At 39.3% G+C, this 18,923-nt stretch overlaps 1 protein-coding gene across 5 annotated transcripts in view; it reads left to right on the top strand.

The window, feature by feature from the left end:
• The window catches only part of IQCH (IQ motif containing H), a 212,359-nt gene that overhangs the window by 90,855 nt on the left and 102,581 nt on the right, over positions 1-18,923 (top strand). For all 5 annotated transcript variants that reach the window (XM_065871349.1, XM_065871350.1, XM_065871351.1 and 2 more), the window contains 2 exons: positions 4,574-4,653; positions 6,479-6,517. In XM_065871349.1, the coding sequence (XP_065727421.1) occupies positions 4,574-4,653; positions 6,479-6,517 (119 nt within the window). The remainder of the gene's footprint in view (positions 1-4,573; positions 4,654-6,478; positions 6,518-18,923) is intronic.

The raw sequence follows: 18,923 nt of genomic DNA on the forward strand, positions 1-18,923 counted from the left end.
AGAGGATAAGCTCTTGGAAATGATTTTTTTTTTTTGATTTGACACCAAAAGCAAAGGCAACCAATGCAAAAATAAACAAGTTAGGCTACATCAAATTAAAAAGTTTCTGCACAGCAAAGGAAATTATCAACAAAATGAAAAAGCAACCTGTGGAATGGGATAAAATATATGCAAACCACATATCTAATAAAGGGCTAATACACAAAATATACAAGAAACTCATAGAACTCAATAGCAAAAAAACAAATAACCCAAATCTTTTCATGGGCAAAGGACCTGAATAGACATTTTTCAAAAAAGACAAACAAATCCAACAGGGACATGAAAAGGTGATCAATGTCATAATCATCAGCAAAATGCAAATGAAAACAACAATGAAGTATCACCTCACACCTGTTTGAATGGCTTTTATCCGAAAGACAAGAGATAACAAATGCCAATGAGGATATGGAGAAAAGGGAATCAGTGTACACTGTTGGTAGGAATATAAACTGGTAAAGCTGCTATGGAAAACAATATGGAGGTTTCTCAATACCTTAAGAATAGAGCCACCACATGATTCAGCAATTTTGCTTCTGGGTATATATCCAAAGGAAACGAAGTCATTATCTCCAGAGATATCTGTACTCCCATGTTCATTGCAGCATTATTCACAATAGCCAAGGTATAGACACAACTTAATGTCATATATTTATAGTGGGATATTATTCAGTCTTAAAAAAGAAGGAAATTCTGCCATTTGGACAACATGGATGAATCTGGAGGGTATTAATGCTAACTGAAATAAGCCTGACAGAGAAAGACAAATACCACATGGTATAGCTTATATGTGGAATCTAAAAAAAAAAAAAAAAATCAAACTCGTAGAAACACTGAGTAGAAAAAGGTTGCCAGGGTTTGAGGGGTGGGGGAATCCTTTCAAATATATATATATATCAAATATATCATCACAATGTTCACTTTAAATATCTTACAATTTCATTTGTCAATTATACTTCAATAAAGCTGTAATTTTTAAAAAGGGAAGGAACAAATAAATAATATGAAATGAAAAAAGGCAGAAACTACAGACAGGTAGAATTTTTAAAAAACATAATATGGTAACTTAATACCAATACATTTTTAAAAACAAAGTGAAAAATTTCCTAGAAAAATCTAAATTACCAAAGTTAACTAAAGAAAAAATCGAAAACTTAAAGAAAACAATACCATTAGATAGTTTGATTTGGTAGTCAAAAATATCTGTCTTCCACATGGACATGTGCACACATGCACACACACACAAATATACCAAACAAAAAGGGCCTCAGGTCTTTTATAGGGAAGTTTTACCAACTTTAAAGGGTCAGGTAATTCTTATATTAAACTATTCCATAGTAAAAGAGAAGAAGGAACGCTTACCAACTGATTTTATGATGCTACTTTGGTACCAAAAGTGGATGAGGACACCGCAAGAAAAAATATATATAAATCAATCTCAGGAACATAAAGGTAAACATTCTAAATAAAAGTTAGCAGTATGTTTTTTACATTCATCATGATCAAGGAAGAATGTGAGGAAGATTCAACATTAGAAACATGTAACAATACAATTCACCACATTAACAGATTAAAAAAGAAAAAACCCTGTGATCGTCTCAATACATAACTAAAATTTAAAAATCATACAATACAATTCTACATTAATAACAAGAAAAAACTTCTGGGCACAGTAGAAGTAGAAGAGACTTTTCTGAACCTGATTATTGTCTTCAACCAAAACCCCACAGAAAACAATGTTCTTAGTAGGGAAACTTTAGAAATATTCTATTTCCTCATTAAAAGCAGAGGCAGTTGAGGGATGACCACTACTGCCATCATTATTACTGCCATCACTATTGAACATTGTTCCTGAGGCCCTTGCATATGCAGTAAGACAGAGCACAGAATAGAGAGAATAAGGAGGGGGAGGGAGGGGTACCAGTCAGGAATGTATGTGACTGCAAATATCAGAAACCCTAACTACCTCATGGCTTAAACAATGAGGAGTTCATTTATCTCATAAGGAATCAGGAAGTAGGGACTCTAGTGCTGATGATGCTGATACACAGGGTTAGAACGAGTCTCTGCTTTACCTTCTTTAGCATGCTTCATTTCATCCTCACGCTTGCTAACTCACAGCTCTAAGATGACTCCTGCAGATGTGGGCCTTAACATACACACTCCAGGCAGGAAGAGGGAAAAATAGTGGCACCAATCTCTGCCCAGAAGCCCCGGGATGGACTTCACTTCTCACTGATCACATGGCCACTGTTAGGTACAAGAAAGGCTGAGAAAGTGAATGTCCAGGGATAAGAATAGGATTAGGATTAGGATTTGGGACACACTTATACTAAATACTTAGGATGATAAATTATGCTTGGTCTAATGCATTCATGAAATTCTGGTCTAATCCATTCATGGATATTAAATATATTTAATATCTGGGGCATACTTATACTACAACATTGTTGCTTGTCTAAAGTTTAAATTTCACTGTGTGCCCTTTAAAAATTTTTTTTTTTTTGCTAAATCTGGAAACCCTAGAAGCTGGGGATGTTGTTACCCTGAAAAAATTGAGGTTCTAAAATCAGCAAGCAAGAAGGGGGGATGGCTTCTTGGGAGGCACATGCCAATAACTACCACAGAAACATACAAATTTCTCCAGAAAGAGAAGATTTTTTTCCCTGACACTGACACTGGCAAAATTTATCCAACAGATTTTTCCAGAAGGGAAACTGAGTAGCAAAACAGGCAGTGCCTTAGGATGCAGACACATTTTTCAAATGCATGTGTCCCATAAAATCCAAGGCTACATGAAGTTATACATTTAATGATAGAATTTCTGCAGGTAACTAAGAAAACCCTCAAAATAATTTTTTAGAGATACCATTAACTGGATTATCCATGTGAAATTACAAATCTTTTAGATCTTCATTCTACCAAATTTTACTGAAATTTTAATAAATTCCTTTAAAAATCATGCCCACTTCTCAGCTGCTATTTTGTTTCATCATGGGAATTTAACCATAAATCTCATTTGTCTGCAGGAACCTGAAAGTTAAACAAAAAGTGTACTGAGCTTGCAGATAATAGGAATAACAGGCTTTACGGGTGAATCTGTGGACTCACAGTAGCCTGGGTATACAGTGTGAACTGACCTTCAAAGTGGGAGAGCCAGGTTCAAGTGGACAGTGGGGCAGGACAGCACAGAAGTCAAGGCAAAAACTTGTAGGATGAAAATGGAGTCTTCACACACTACAGTTGTCCCTCACTATCCTCAGGGGATTGGTCCCAGGACCCCCAGTGGATACTCAAATCTGCGGATGCCCGAGTCCCTCCTATAGTATGGCATTGCACAGTTGGCCCTCTGTATTCCCGGGTTCTGCATCTGTGGATTCAACCAACCGCAGATGGAAATTGGTTGAATCCGTGGATGCAGAATCCATGGATACAGAGGACTGACCGTATAGCCAATTGCCCAGCCTTAGGGAAGTTGGTGGGCAGTCTCACAGTCCTGGAGGATCGCTGGAAGACAGGGAAACCAGGAAGATGGTAAAACGGGGTTGGTCCAATGCAACAAATGTCTTCTGTGGAGGTGATTTTTTTTGTGCTAAGACTCTGGACTACCTGCTACTTTTAAAGAGATGGCTGAAGATACTCCTTGCAGCCCACTTGAGGCAATGTGAGAGAACTGAGTCCTCAAAGTGGAATTCTAAGTCGTATACTGATGTGTTGTATTTAACGAATATCTGTCAGTTCTTCCTAACATTGTTGTTAGAGAACTGACAGAAAAGGGGTGGAGTAAGGAAGTGAGTTGAAAGAAGCCTCACTTCTTTGACTGAATTAACTATTTAAATAAATTATTTCTTCTCTTTCTTAGAGTAGGGTAAGGATTTTTCTCTCCTGAGAATGCCAAATTTGAGCTTTTCTGTAAAGGGCAGTTGGGTTTGCTGCCAGGCAACAGGAGAGATTCCATTTCTCTTCCAAGCATTGTCTAGCATGTAGGCTAACCCGCCATGGACTAGATGTGTTCTCCAAAAGTTGCTGCTTATAGATTTAATTCATTTCAAAAATAATATTTACTTGTGTTTTTCACTTGTTTTATTTACCCGAAGCCATTTTAATTCTTTAGAATTTTCTTTTTAAATGACTATACATTAGAATAGTCCATCTTATATAGTTATATTTATTTACCTTTTAAGTGAACTTGGGAATACGGCTATTTAAAGAAATCTTATAGCGAAACATCATATAAGACAAAGATAACTCTCTAAATTGCTTGCTTTTAAAATCTGCCTTTTCCTCTAGGAAATTTGCATAAGGGGAGCTGACCTTATGTTCTGATGGAACTGTTGCCCTTCCAAGCTCTTTGCTTTCCTTTTGAAGTCAATTATCACAAATGTTTCATTGAATTGATACAAGAACGACTGGTAGTGAACAGTGAATGGGTGACAGAGCCATCTGACTTTCAAGGTGCAAACCCAGTAGCATCAACCCAATGAATAAGTCTCTCTTTCTGGAAGAGGTAACATTGCACCACTTCCATCCACAGCCCCTTTCGCTACACCCCAGAGAACACAATCGATTCCAGCGGAAGTGAAGAATCCCTCTCTCAGGAAACAAAGATCAAAGGTATTCATATTCCTAACTAACGAAAGAAAATTGTTCTGATCTACAATATTCTCAGTGAGATTTTTGGTAATACTCACATGTTATCGAGTTGTGCCTTTCACATAGAAATAAATACTATTTCAGCTGCTGCTGGAATGCATTTGACTTTAAAAGGGAAGATTGTTATGCAGGTAAACTCCACCATGACAATATCAGTAGGATCTAAAAAATTCCATCATGTTGCATTATTTCGAGATTAACTAAATGACTGAGGCAATCTCTACTGCTAGCTGGTCAAGGGCCCAGGAGTCCAGAATACAAAACTATTGCTTTATATTCAAATTTGTGTTGCATAGGGTATGTTATTGTGAGGTTTCATTTATCTTTAAGCATAGGATAATACAGCAAGTTCCCCGATTTTCTACAGATACCTTAATGCGGAAGGGAAAGGAAATCTGTATTCTTTAACATTAGGACCTCACAGTACAACACGCTCATCCTTATGGAGATTCTCCTGGTTTAAAGGTGCTGGACTTTTGTAGCTTGCTTTCTTATGTTTATGAGCCACAAGACAGACTAGTAATAATTGAAACTTTTCACCACAGAAGGAGACAGCTGGCAGAGTTCTTTTTTTCTGGGCTTACTCTATGTGGTCACGTTTACAGCTGCTCCCATTTTAAAAAAAAAAAAAGAAAGAGAAATTGAAGAGTGGCACAGAAGAAATTAATCCTACTATGTCTGCATAGGAAACTGTTACCTGTTCTTTCCAGACCTTCATCTTTTAATGCCCACATCATCCTCAAGATGTTTTCACTGTATTTGCAGCACTGGTGGGCTGTTTCCCCTTAAGAGATTTCCAAGCTTTTTATGTAGCAGTATGTCATGTGACACCCCAGTTGTCATGGCAAATATTTGTGTTTCATGAAACACATGGGTTAAAAAAAAAAATCAATGTAAATGGCCAAATCCCAAGACAGACAGGCCTGCAGGCTAGTGTTTGGCCTGCACCATGATTGTTTCAGATTCAGCTGTTTAACAGGCTGTGCGAAGGCCATGGGCTAATGTGCATAATGGGAACAGGCAGGCGCACCTGTTTTGATTCTCACTGTGTTCGAGCTCTCAGGTTCCACAGTTTCTAGATAACAGATCTACAGGTAATATAAATATGACTGTGTTTTAGCCAATAAGTGGTCTATCTCAAAAATATATATATTTTAAATAATGACATTTCCTGAGTGCTAATTAGCCCTGCCTTTAATCTCTTCCCTGTTGACTTCATGAAGCTTTCCCCTACTGCTAAAAGCAGTAATATTTGAAGACTTCCCCGTGGTCCCGAATTAGTACATTTCTGAATTGACTCTTCAGCGGTAAATGAAATTATTCATTACTCTGTGGAAAGTTCCTAGCATGGAAGTTAAAAGGCTAAGAGAAAGACTGTGATATGCCTGGACTCATGATAAACCCAGAACAGAGCTTGGATCAGTCCCCACCACCAGGCAGTGTGGTGCCACATGGAGAAACCCTTTCTTGAAAATACTTCTCTGCCTGTCCCCTCGAAGTGGGACTAGGGATCTGATTATAGTCGTTTCTGTAAATATTTACTTTGTCAAACTCTTTCTTCAAAGCAAACAGGGCCCTTGGCAAGCAGAGCATCACTGTCTGGGGTGGGAAAGGTCTTTCTGATTATTAGCTCCAGCCTGCCTGGAAAGAGGGAACAGGCTGGCCCAGAGGGGGAAGCTGGGGAAGTGGGCGGAGGGGGAGGGGGAGACTCTGTGCCTTCTATTTGCTTTGTAAAATTGCCCATGAGAGTCATTTTGACTTAAACTGTGTCTGTTCTTCACTGTAGGGGAAAGGCAGAAAGTCAAGAGGATATCATGATAGGAAGGTCTGTAATTTGTGTGACTAGTTGAAATTTGGGGTTTGTCACCTGATGTCCCTTCCTTTTGCTTCAGGGCAAAAGTACGGGAGGCAGGTTTGACAGCTGGAGACGACAAAAAAGTTATTTCGCTCTTCTTTTATAAAAGAAATTAAATCATGTTTTCAGAAAAGAAAACATGGTTCATTTAAAGTGGAAAACCCTTTTTTCCCCCTCTGTTGGGACTGAATTATTTCTCAGACTGCAGTCCAAAAAAGTGATTTAACATACTCAAATTTTTCTGAATCACATCAGCCTTCAACCTCTACCTAAGATTTTCATCTTTTAAAAGTACACTTAGAAAGAATAAAACAGGAAAACAAAACTCAGTTGTCCTCCAGCATGTACTTACATGTGTGCATGGGGTGTGCGTGTGTGTCTATACACGTGCACACATGCATACTACATCTATGATGTAATAGGTAAGGCTGTGGGATTTAGAGTTAAGCTGACTAAAAGAAATAAGGTAACCAAAAAGTCAGTTCCCACAATGGCAAGTACACGCCAGTGAGGAGCATTCCGTAAGGCCATGCATGTGTAATAAAAGTTCTGAACACCCAACTAGTAAGTAACAGAGCAAGAAAGAGCTGGATTTTCCTCTTACTAATAAGGGAACTTTGAGCTAGTCACTTAAATTCTCTGTACCCCACTTGCCTCCTCTGAGAAATGGGGATGATACCTCCTTTCTCTAGGGTGGCTGTGAGGGTTAGAGGCTATAATGTGTGTGAAAGTGCTTCGGAACAATAAAGTGCTTGTTTCATAATGCACTAGTCTATTTTTAAGAGCATCTTCTAGGCCTCCCTCTCTTGGTGATCTTATCAGTAAGAATCTCATAGGGACTTTAGTCACCCCTTTTCAAGGAAAAAGAGACCACCTTTTGGATCTCCTTATACTCCTGCAGAGCTGAGAGCAGACAGGTCTGTATTTATAGCAATGACTGCATATAGTCGTCTGAACCTGACAGAAGAGTGCTCCTGGATAAACAAATCAGTGCAATTCGATCCCCTAGTTCTCCTTGACTTCTTGCTGTGAGGTAATTGTGAGCTTGCTCCTGCACCTTAAAATTAGGATGCGTTATGGTTTTCTCAGCGCGTATGCCCAGGAGTGGGATTGCTGGGTCATATGGTAGTTCTATGTGTAGTTTTTTAAGGAACCTCCATACTGTTCTCCATAGTGGCTGAACCAATTCACATTCCCACCAGCAGTGCAACAGTGTTCCGTTTTCTCCACACCCTCTCCAGCATTTATTGTTTCTAGATTTTCTGATGATGGCCATTCTGACCGGTGTGAGATGATATCTCATTGTAGTTTTGATTTGCATTTCTCTAATGATTAATGATGTTGAGCATTCTTTCATGTGTTTGTTGGCAATCTGTATATCTTCTTTGGAGAAATGTACCAAAATGTTCATTGCAGTTCTATTTACAATAGCCAGGAGATGGAAGCAACCTAAGTGTCCATCATCGGATGAATGGATAAAGAAGATGTGGCACATATATACAATGGGATATTACTCAGCCATAAAAAGAAATGAAATTGAGTTATTTGTAGTGAGGTGGATGGACCTAGAGTCTGTCATACAGAGTGAAGTAAGTCAGAAAGAGAAAGACAAATACCGTATGCTAACACATAATTATGGAATCTAAGAAAAAAAAATGTCATGAAGAACCTAGGGGTAAGACAAGAATAAAGACACAGACCTACTAGAGAATGGACTTGAGGATATGGGGAGGGGGAAGGGTAAGCTGTGACAAAGTGAGAGAGTGGCATGGACATATATACACTACCAAACGTAAAATAGATAGCTAGTGGGAAGCAGCCGCATAGCACAGGGAGATCAGCTCGGTGCTTTGTGACCACCTAGAGGGGTGGGATAGGGAGGGTGGGAGGGAGGGAGACGCAAGAGGGAAGAGATATGGGAACATATGTATAACTGATTCACTTTGTTATAAAGCAGAAACTAACACACCATTGTAAAGCAATTATACTCCAATAAAGATGTAAAAAACTAATAATAAATAAATAAATAAAATCAGGATGTGCTTTAAGAATACTATCTAGAATATTTCTAACAGCTTATGCTGATTGAGCATGTTCTTAGAACATGGCACTAAGCATCTTCCATACCCACTGAATGCTCACAGCAGCCCTAGAACCTTTGTACTGTCATTGTCCCCAAGCCCACACAGCTGGTAAAGAGGTGCAGAGGCTCCAGAATTTGTGCCCCCTCCACATACCAGGTTATGAACTCTTCCTCATGGACTGGTTTTCCAGATATTACTACTACTACTACTATTACTACCAGCAACTAACATGCATGTTCCTAACACTTTACAGGGAACATCTCACTTCATTTTAACAACATCTCTATGTAGTAGGTACTATTATTATTCCCATTATACTGGGAGGACCTGCATACAGGGAGGTGAAGGTCATCCAACTAGTAAGTGACACAGCCAGAATGAACTGCATGACTGTCAGAGCCCCAAAGCATTAGACATTTTTTTAAAATCTCAATAATTTTTGATGGAAATCTTTCTAAAAGATGTATTTCTGCCTCCCTAATATAATTTTAACATTTTCTCTATTCAATATTATATATGCATATATCCAGTTTCCGGTGTCTTTTTTTGTTTGTTTCCTTCAGTATCAGGACAGTAGTTGTCACCTTTGCTCTCATGACTCTGAATTTAACAGCCTTTCCTGTGTCTTCTAGATCATTTAACCAAGTACATCTTGTTGAATAAGTTTGAGTCAATGAAGTTCTGCGTAAGGATCCAAGGAATAAAATAATAAACCATAGTAGTGTTTGTAGTAGTTATTTCAAGAAATCCAAAAAAAATCCTAGGCCTTTATTTTTAGGAATCTAGTTCAAAGGTTTCAAGTTGCTAAAACTGCCTCTCTTAACAAATAAATCTTTTTATTATTTTAACAACTATGTCTATGGGACGTGAGAGTCCAGGTTAAATTCATGAGTGTGTTTGCTTCTGGGAATGGTGGAGGGAGAGGAATGAGTTAAAAAGAAATATAGAGAGGACTTCAATTGTACCTAATGTTTTGTTTCTTTCATTTAAACACACATATAAATATATGAATATATTTAAAATGTATGTTATAAATAATAACTATAAATATATAAAATGTACTATAGTTTTAAACTATTAAAAATGTAAATATATGCATTTTTGTCTTCTTTGCATCATATGTATATATATATCATATATACCTATTATATATATTCTGTGTTATCTAACATTAGGACCTCACAGTACAATATAATTCATCCTCATGGAGATCCTCCTGATTTAAAGCTACTGAACTTTTGTAGTTCACTCTCTTGAGTTTATGAGCCACAGATACATATATATCTCAAAGAAGACAAAAGTTTAACATGTGTCCATGGTAGAGTTTTTAATTATTCTCTATACTTTTCTGTATTCTAGAGACTTTTTCTAAATTAAAGAAAAAAAATAAAAGAAAATCCTATTTCTCAAGTCATACCTCTTTTGTAAAATTTCCTTCGGTGTAGAAAGGTTAGGTTTGGGTGATAACATTTTAATGTCAAATGTGGGGTCTTGCTTCTCTTAGTCATTTTGTTATATTGTTACATTCTTTAGTGTTTTCCGAACATATCAATATATTCTTAATCTTCTTGTTAGAAAGCTGTGATTATTTTACAGGTAAGTCAGCTGAACTATTTTAATCAGGTAACAAGTGTGACAGTGAAGATATCAGTGCCCCATCAAGTCTCCTTCCCCCCTACCTGTATAAAGAGGAGATTAGACCAGGTCATTGTTATAAAGGAGCTTCCACATCCCCTATGACACTCACCCTGATGCCCCCAGGTAAAGGAGAAAAGCAGAAGCTCCCAGTAGGTGGGGCTTTAGGCTTCTCACCCACAGCAGCTGTGTTAACTGTTTTACCTCTTTAACATCAAATTATGTTGTTTTTGAACAAAGTGTTCCAGGCTTAAAAATACATACTTTGAAAACCATTAAGTGATCTCTAGCAGCAGTTTCGACTTTGACTTGTCACGTCTAGTGGGGGAAGAAGCCTACTTCTTGAAGAGTATACAGTGCCTTCCTGGTTGGCTTTGTGCTTTCATCACAAGCTGGTCTCCTTTCTTGTCTTGGCCTAAAGGGTTAAAGAGAGTGAGGTATGTACTTTGACAAGCATTAGCACTCAAAAACTGGAGGTACAAGATGAGATTCAAAAGGAAGTCCAAGGCTAATTTTCTCTTTTAGACTCGCTTTCCATGATAAGACCTCATTTAATTTACCAACTTAAAGGAAGAAGAGGAAAAAAAATCTGAAAACAGAAGAAAAACTGCAGCATCTTTTAAAGCCATTTTCTGTTTTCTCTAACTCATTAGAAATTGTCAGCCTTACCTATGCATTTTTGGCGTGAAACTTTCAACGTGAATTAAAACTAAACAGTTTTATTTGCAAAACAATTTTTCTTGCAAGATAGCATTGACAAGAAAAATTTTTATAAAATTATTTTTACTTCATAGCATCATCTAACTACATTTTTTTAACATTTTGAAATTTATTTATTTATTTTTGATTATATTGGGTCTTCGTTGCTGCGCGTGGGCTTTCTCTAGTTGCGGTGAGCGGGGGATACTCTTCGTTGCTGTGCACAGGCCTCTCATTGTGGTGGCTTCTCTTGTTGTGGAGCACAGGCTCTAGGCATGCAGACTTCAGTAGTTGTGGCTTGGGGGCTCAGTAGTTGTGGCACACAGGCTTAACTGCTCCGTGGCATGTGGCGTCTTCCCAGACCCGGGCTGGAACCCGGGTCCCCTGCATTGGCAGGCGGATTTTTAACCACCGCGCCACCAAGGAAATCCCTAATTGTACATTTTCATTGCATGTGATTAATAATTTTATTGGGTTGATCAAAAAGTTCATTTTGTTTTTTCTGTAAGGTGGCTCTAGTAGCACTCAGTTGTCTTTAACTTCATTTGAAACAATTTTGTTAGATTGTATTGTGACAGCTGTCATATCAGCATGCATTTTAAAAAAAACATCAAAATTGGTGAATTTTTGTGTAGCCATTTTAATTTTGAAGATGGAAGAAAAAAAGTAACATTTTCAGCATATTATGCTTTATTATTTCAAGAAAGGTAAAAACGCAACTGAAACGCAAAAAAAGATCTGTGCAGTGTATGGAGAAGGTGCTGTGACTGATAGAGCATGTCAAAAGTGGTTTGCGAAGTTTCATGCTGGAGATTTCTCACTGGACAATGCTCCACGGTTGGGGGGTAGACCAGTTGAGCTGATAGCGATCAAATCGAGACATTAATTTAGAACAATCAACGTTATACCACGTGGGAGATAGCCAACATAATCAAAATATCCAAATCAAGTGTTGAAAATCATTTGCATCAGCTTTGTTATGTTCATCACTTTGATGTTTGGGTTCCACGTAAGTTAAGCAAAAATAACCTTGACCATATTTCCGCATGTGATTATCTATTTAAACTTAATGAAAACGTTCCATTTTTAAAACAAATTGTGATGGATGATGAAAAGTGGATACTGCACAATAATGAGGAATGGGAGAGATTGTGGGGCAAGCAAGATGAACCACCACCAACCACACAGAGGAGGGTTTTCATCCAAGGAAGGTGATGTTGTGTATATGGTGGGACTGGAAGGGAGTCCTCTATTATGAGCTCCTTCTGGAAAACCAAACCATTTATTCCAACAAGTACTGCTCCCAATTAGATCAACTGAAAGCAGCACTCAATGAAAAGCATCCAGAATTGTCATCAGAAAATGCATAATCTGCCATCAGGATAACCCAAGACCGCATGTTTCTTTGATGACCAGGCAAAAACCGTTACAGCTTGGCTGGGAAGTTCTGATTCATCCGCCATATTCACCAGACATTGCACCTTCAGATTTCCATTTATTTCGGTCTTTACAAAATTCTCTTAATGGAAAAATTTTCAATTTCCTGGAAGACTGTAAAAGGCACCTGGAACAGTTTTTTGCTCAAAAAGATAAAAATTGGGGGGAAGATGGAATTATGAAGTTACCTGAAAAATGCAGAAGGTGGTGGAATGAAAGGGTGATTACATTGTTCAATAAAGTTCTTGGTGAAAACGAAAAATGTGTCTATTTTTACTTAAAAACTGAAGGCACTTTTTGGCCAACCCAATACTTACATACACCAGAAAAAAGCTTATCAATAAGCCACAAGATAATTTTTATTTTTTTGCTGTGTCCCTGTCTTTTATCAAATTATGACCTGATCATCCATAGATGAACTAGAAAGTTCAGAAGGAGAAGAAAATTTCAGAAAGGAGAAAAAAATGCCTAGATATGCAAGAAAAATTTTTTCCATAATACCCTTTGGCATTATTTAAACTTTGGCATGTCCCTTTGTTGATATCATACTGTATATTCAACTGTCATTTTACTCTTTTCACCTAACAGCTTATCATAAGCCTTTACATATATGGTTTGAAACTCTTTATAAAACATTTTTTTTTTTTTTTTTTTTTGTGGTACACGGGCCTCTCACTGTTGTGGCCTCTCCCGCTGCGGAGCACAGGCTCCAGACGCGCAGGCTCAGCGGCCATGGCTCATGGGCCCAGCCGCTCCGCGGCATATGGGATATTCCCAGACCGGGGCACGAACCCGTGTCCCCTGAACCGACAGGCGGACTCTCAACCACTGTGCCACCAGGGAAGCCCTATAAAAGATTTTTAATGCCTACATAATATTCTGTCTTGACAATATACCACAATTTTATTAGCCATTATCTTGTTGACATTAAATTATAAATGTCAAATTATTAATAAGTATTATAATTATTAATAAATAAGTAAATAATTTCCAGTTTTTCTCTGTTATAAATAAGACTGCCATGAACATCTTTCAACTTTGTACATAAATCTTTGTATTTAGGCTAAAGCTTAGCAATAGAACTCTTTGGTCAAAGGGTATGGACATTTTCCGATCCAAGTAACCAAACTTTCTATTAGTGCTCCAAAACTGAAGCTATGAGTTTACAAATAATTTGTATGATCATAGTACAGCATTGAGCTGTAAATGCTACCCAAGTGGCTATGAGCCTAAATTTTACTATTCATTCATTCATTCAACTAATCTTTATTGACCTCTGATGGTGGGCCAGGCAGTGTACCAGGCACTGGGGATACAGCAGTGAACAAAACAAATCAAGTTTTTGACTTCTTAGGATTTATATTCTAGTAAGGGAGGCAGAAAGTTGTTTATTTTAATATTATGTGAGGAAGTGATAAGTGCTATGAGTTAAAATAAAGCAGACTATATATGTAGGTATAGAGAGTGTGACAAGGTGGGGTATTATAAGAATTCTGTGGGCTTCCCTGGTGGCGCAGTGGTTGAGAGTTCGCCTGCCGATGCAGGGGACACGGGTTCGTGCCCCAGTCTGGGAGGATCCCACATGCCGCGGAGCCTGCGCGTCCAGAGCCTGTGCTCCGCAACGGGAGAGGTCACAACAGTGAGAGGCCCGTGTACCGCAAAAAAAAAAAAAAAAAAAAAGAATTCTGCAAGTGTTCAGTGATCTGTGACCAACGGACTTGCTGTACACATATTTTTCCTCAAGAAAATTGTCATGTCAAGCTTTACTTTGGTGATGATAGAGGTCCTTCTCAAGGCTTGCTCTTTTTCCTTTACCTGTAGAGAAAATGATAGTGTGTCTTTTCTCAGGAAACTAGGAATCCAGGCTGCTTTTGATTCCCATCCTTATCAGGTACATATATCCCCAGCAGGTGCTACCCATCAATCATAATTGTCCCAATTGGCCCTTAACTATGTCACATTCTCACAGAGAATAATAGAAGGGTAGCAGAAAAGAGGAAATCAATGCAGCAGTGAAATGAAACGTGTCTCTAGAAAAGGAAGTTTTACATTTGACTGAAAATATACGCCGCCCTCTATTTAAAAAATCTTCCTGATTTTGTTCTGTTTGATCTTCAACCAGAATTGGATCCATTGAATGTTTTTGTTCCAAAAGAATGCAAACAGGGATGGGGATTTTTTCTCCTCAGGAAGTGTTTCAGAGTTCAGGAAAACTCATTTAAATAAAGATACCTTTCAAAACAACTGCAGAAATTATCCCTAGAAGATTGCTGCTGACATGAGTTGCCTTTACAGTCAACGCAATGAGTTCTCTGTTTTTGTTTTTTATTCTCTTTATAAAGGTTAAGGGCTCTGACTCTCACTTTTAACTGACCCTTAAGGGTTATGCAGTTTGTACGTCCTACAGACTGACAGCTGTTCTGCTGATTGGCAGACCCTAAAATACTGGACTATCCCTCTTTAGGGTTCTCTCCCCGTGACCATCTTTACACAGAGTTGGTGCAGGCAGCTATTCCTCTATTGTAGTTTGCAAGTTGCAAGAAAAGAGTTTCCTATATAAAAAATAGAAAAAGAAAAAAAATCCCTGGGTCTCTTTCATGGTACATGAAGTGAACCTATTGGAGATGTTTGCCTTTGAAGTGATGGTCTGACTAGCTCCAGGAGTTTATTAAACACAGATACTACTGCAGAGGTAACACTTTAAGTCAGAGAGACACAGGGTGTCAGAATTAGAAGTGCCCTGAGGTAAATTGAAATCCCATGGGAGAAGTGACTTCCCAAGGCCACAGAGGAAGGTGGTGACAACCTAGATCCCAAGACTTCTTCAAATCCATCACTTTGCCACCACACCATGGTTCTCTGGCATGTTCACAGGGGTTAGCTTAACAGACTGCTTTTCGAATAAGAAAGGAACAGCAAGTCAAGGCCACGTTGACTTTGATGAAGAAGATGGCAAAAGGAAGGCTGAGAAGGAGAGCACAGCTTGGTAACGGGCCATATAGGATGTTTTGGACAGTTAGGGCTGTGGGCATTGGTGGGATGGGGGCAGGGAATAGCAACTAGCTGTTTGATCTTTGGTAAGTCACTTAACCTCTCTGAGCCTCAGTTTCCTCATCTATGCTAATAACCACATGGACTGGAAGTAAGGCAGTGAAAAATTCTTTACACATATTCCGATCTTCACAACTTTATAGGGACCTCTCATTCGTACAGATGAGAAACATTTAGTTTCAGAAAGGATGTTGTCTTAGTCTGCTCAGGCTGCCGTAACGAAATACTATAGACCGTGTGGCTTAAACAACAAACATTGAATTCTCACAGTTTTGGAGGCTGGTAATCCAAGGTCAGGATGCCCATATGGTTGGGTCCTGGTGAGAGCCCTCTTTCTGGTTTGCAAATGGCCGCCTTCTTGCTGTATCTTCGCATAGTAGAGAAAGAGATCATCCCTCTTTTGTCTGTTCTTATAAGGGCATTAGTCTCATCATGAAGGCTCCACCCTCATGTCCTAATTTCCTCTCAAAGGCCCCATCTCTGGGGACTAAGGCTTCAACATATGAATCTTGTGGGGACACAAACATTCAGTCTATAGCACATGGTAAGCTGCCCAAGAATACATAGCACATAGTGGCAGAGCTTGGACTTGATCCCAGGTTAGTCAGACTTCAAGGCCAAGGCTCATTTCCCTGGACCCATAATATCCTATTTGAGTTAAAAGTGAGGTCAGTGACCTTCAAGATCCTTCATGCTCTAAAATTCAGTACTATGATTATGCTGAATCCCTGAACCCTGATTAGGTCAGCTATTGTCCCTGAATATTGTAAATATCTTTCAAACAAATCTAACAAGCTGAAGTCTTGATGTCTGTTCTGTACAAAGCTTAACACATTGTGGACCCTCAGCAAATATTAAAGAAATGGGACAGACAAATGGCATCCCTGGTCTTCAGGGAGTAATGAATTCTCCATCTTTGAGAGTCACTCCACTCATACTCTGAACTAAGCTCTCCCCTAGAGCCATAATGGCAGGAAGAAACATTCTTTTTCACACAATGGAATTGCTTAGGTTAATTACTAGTGGATATGTTTGGGTGTTTGAGAAACTGAACATCGGCTTATAGATTCAGAAGCGATTTAGTCTACCCTTCTAGGCAAATCATTCTCTAAAGATGATATCGTTGTTGGATTATCCCAAATACTTGACCATTTACCACCGAGAGATCTCGTTTATATCCAATTTAGAGATCCTTGGCTACAATTTAATCCCACATCCACATGCTATCCACATGTTTGAAAAGAACATTTTTCATAAATACATTCAGCTTAGATTTAAATACATGTTTTCTGGATTTTTTCTTTGCAGCAGTTATGTCTGAATTTTATTTTACTTTATTTTTATTATTTTTGGCTGCATCGGGTCTTCGTTGCTGCACGCGGGCTTTCTCTAGTTGTGGGGAGCGGGGGCTACTCTTTCTTGCGGTGCACGGGCTTCTCATTGCGGTGGCTTCTCTTGTTGCGGAGCACGGGCTCTAGGTACGTGGGCTTCAGTAGCTGTGGCACAGGGGCCTAGTTGCTCCATGACATGTGGGATCTTCCTGGGCCAGGCTCGAACCCGTGTCCCCTGCATTGGCAGGCGGATTCTTAACCACTCTGCAACCAGGGAAGCCCTATGTCTGAATTTTAGAAGCTAATACCAGGCCTGTCTGTTTTTGCTTCACATCTGTGACTTACATATGTAATCATCATCCTGCCTTTCTGGTTTTTGTATTAGACTGAGAATTTTTCCTAAATAACTTCCCCATAAACTCTCAAAGTTACCTAATTAGTGATTATACTTTGCAAATGAAGAAGAGCATTTCTCAGCTAGTTGACTCAGTTAGTTAGAACAGGATGCTAATAATTAGGCCACGACCACAGGTTTGGGCTCTGTGTGGGCCAATCAGTAAGTGCAGGCATCTCACAAAGGTGTGGCAGGTGTCCCAAAAGGGACGAGGTGAGAATGCGGATGGCACAACAGACAGCCATCCCCACTAGAAGGAAACAGTGTGGCTACTGAGTCAGTAACACTGCATTAGGAGTGCAGCACATCTTAAAAGAGAAGGGGGGGGAAAGAGGATGGGAGGAAGGAGAGAAAAAGAGAGAGAAGGAAAGGAAGAAAGAAAGGAAGGAGGGAGGGAGGGAATAGGTGAAAGAGGCAGGGAGGAAGGAAGGGAGGAAGGAAAGGGAATGGAAGGGAAGGGAAGGGAGGAAGGCAACAAACAATTGTAGACGAGTTCACGGAGATAAATAGTAAAGGAAGAATAGCAGAAGGAACCAGAACCTGAAGCCTGGCGTGACCTTTAATCAGGGCTCTTATTCCTAGCAGGCTGTGAAGCAGCTTTGTCTTTACCTGCTCAATGGATCTCACAATGCTGATGCACTGCTTTAATTTGGGAAGGCTTTCTCTTGAGAGACATGACTTTTCTTGCTCTAAGTCTAAAGTGCTCCCAAGAGTGGCATTCTCCGTGACAGATGTACTACAGTTACGCTTTAGCTGACTCCAAACCCATAGCTTCCCCGTGCCTGAGTGGTCTATTTGATGTCCAAGAGTATTTTTCCGTTGAGAGCAGGTCTTTACTGGAATATCATCCAAGAAGGTAGGGAGGTGTAATCCCTTTGTTCTAAGACAGCCACCGTTCAATTCAGTAACCCCATTTCCACTGCACGGCTATCCTTTCAAAAGGTCTTAAATGCATTTGCTGTTGTATGTCAATGCCCTAGACCTACCCCCTAGAAGGGCACTGTCCAAGAGAGACTTAAGAGTCCTCTCCTTTCTAAACTTCTCCCCAAGATTGCTCCAATTCCACATGACTCTCCGTAAAGAAAAGAAATTTCAAAACTAGTTTAACGTTACCAAGGAGAGCAGATCCTCTGGCGAATCTCCTGTCCATAGCTGCACTTCCTATAGGAATCTCAGGGTCTTGCTGTCAGGATCAATCATGTGACTGGCAGGACCAGCCAGCTCCATACATGTCCATCTGTGATTATTTTGCATGTCTGTTTCTCACTGAGGAAGCACCGCCATTCTTCTCTGAATTCTAACCTTCCCACCATCTTCTTCTTGAAGGAAGGCGGAAACAAAGCCACAGGGCCGTTGCTGTTGGAACATGTGCCCCTTGTCTTCTACCAGGAGCTCCAGCTCCTGCTGCCAGGGTTGATGTCTGCAGAAGGAGGCATTGCTTCTCTAACTCCCTCTTGCCTGTCCAAGAAGAAGAAATTTGTTTCCATCTACCAAACAGTTTGCATTCTCTCTTGGAGCCTTGATTAGCTCAGAAAGGGCTTAGAGCCTTGGAGAGAAGGTTTTCTCCATTGTTCTTATGCCTATAATGACTCTTAAAAGTACACAAAAGCTCCCTGCTATAAAAGTCTGCTTCTAAAGTTCAAGGAAATAACCCTTTTCAAACTTAACACTTGCTTTTCAGCATTTTTACTTGAGATGACAGTCTAATTAATTATTCCACTGTCTGTAACCTAAGAAAAGAAAAA

The sequence above is a fragment of the Phocoena phocoena genome, chromosome 2 (assembly GCF_963924675.1).
Source record: "Phocoena phocoena chromosome 2, mPhoPho1.1, whole genome shotgun sequence".
NCBI lineage: Eukaryota > Metazoa > Chordata > Mammalia > Artiodactyla > Phocoenidae > Phocoena > Phocoena phocoena.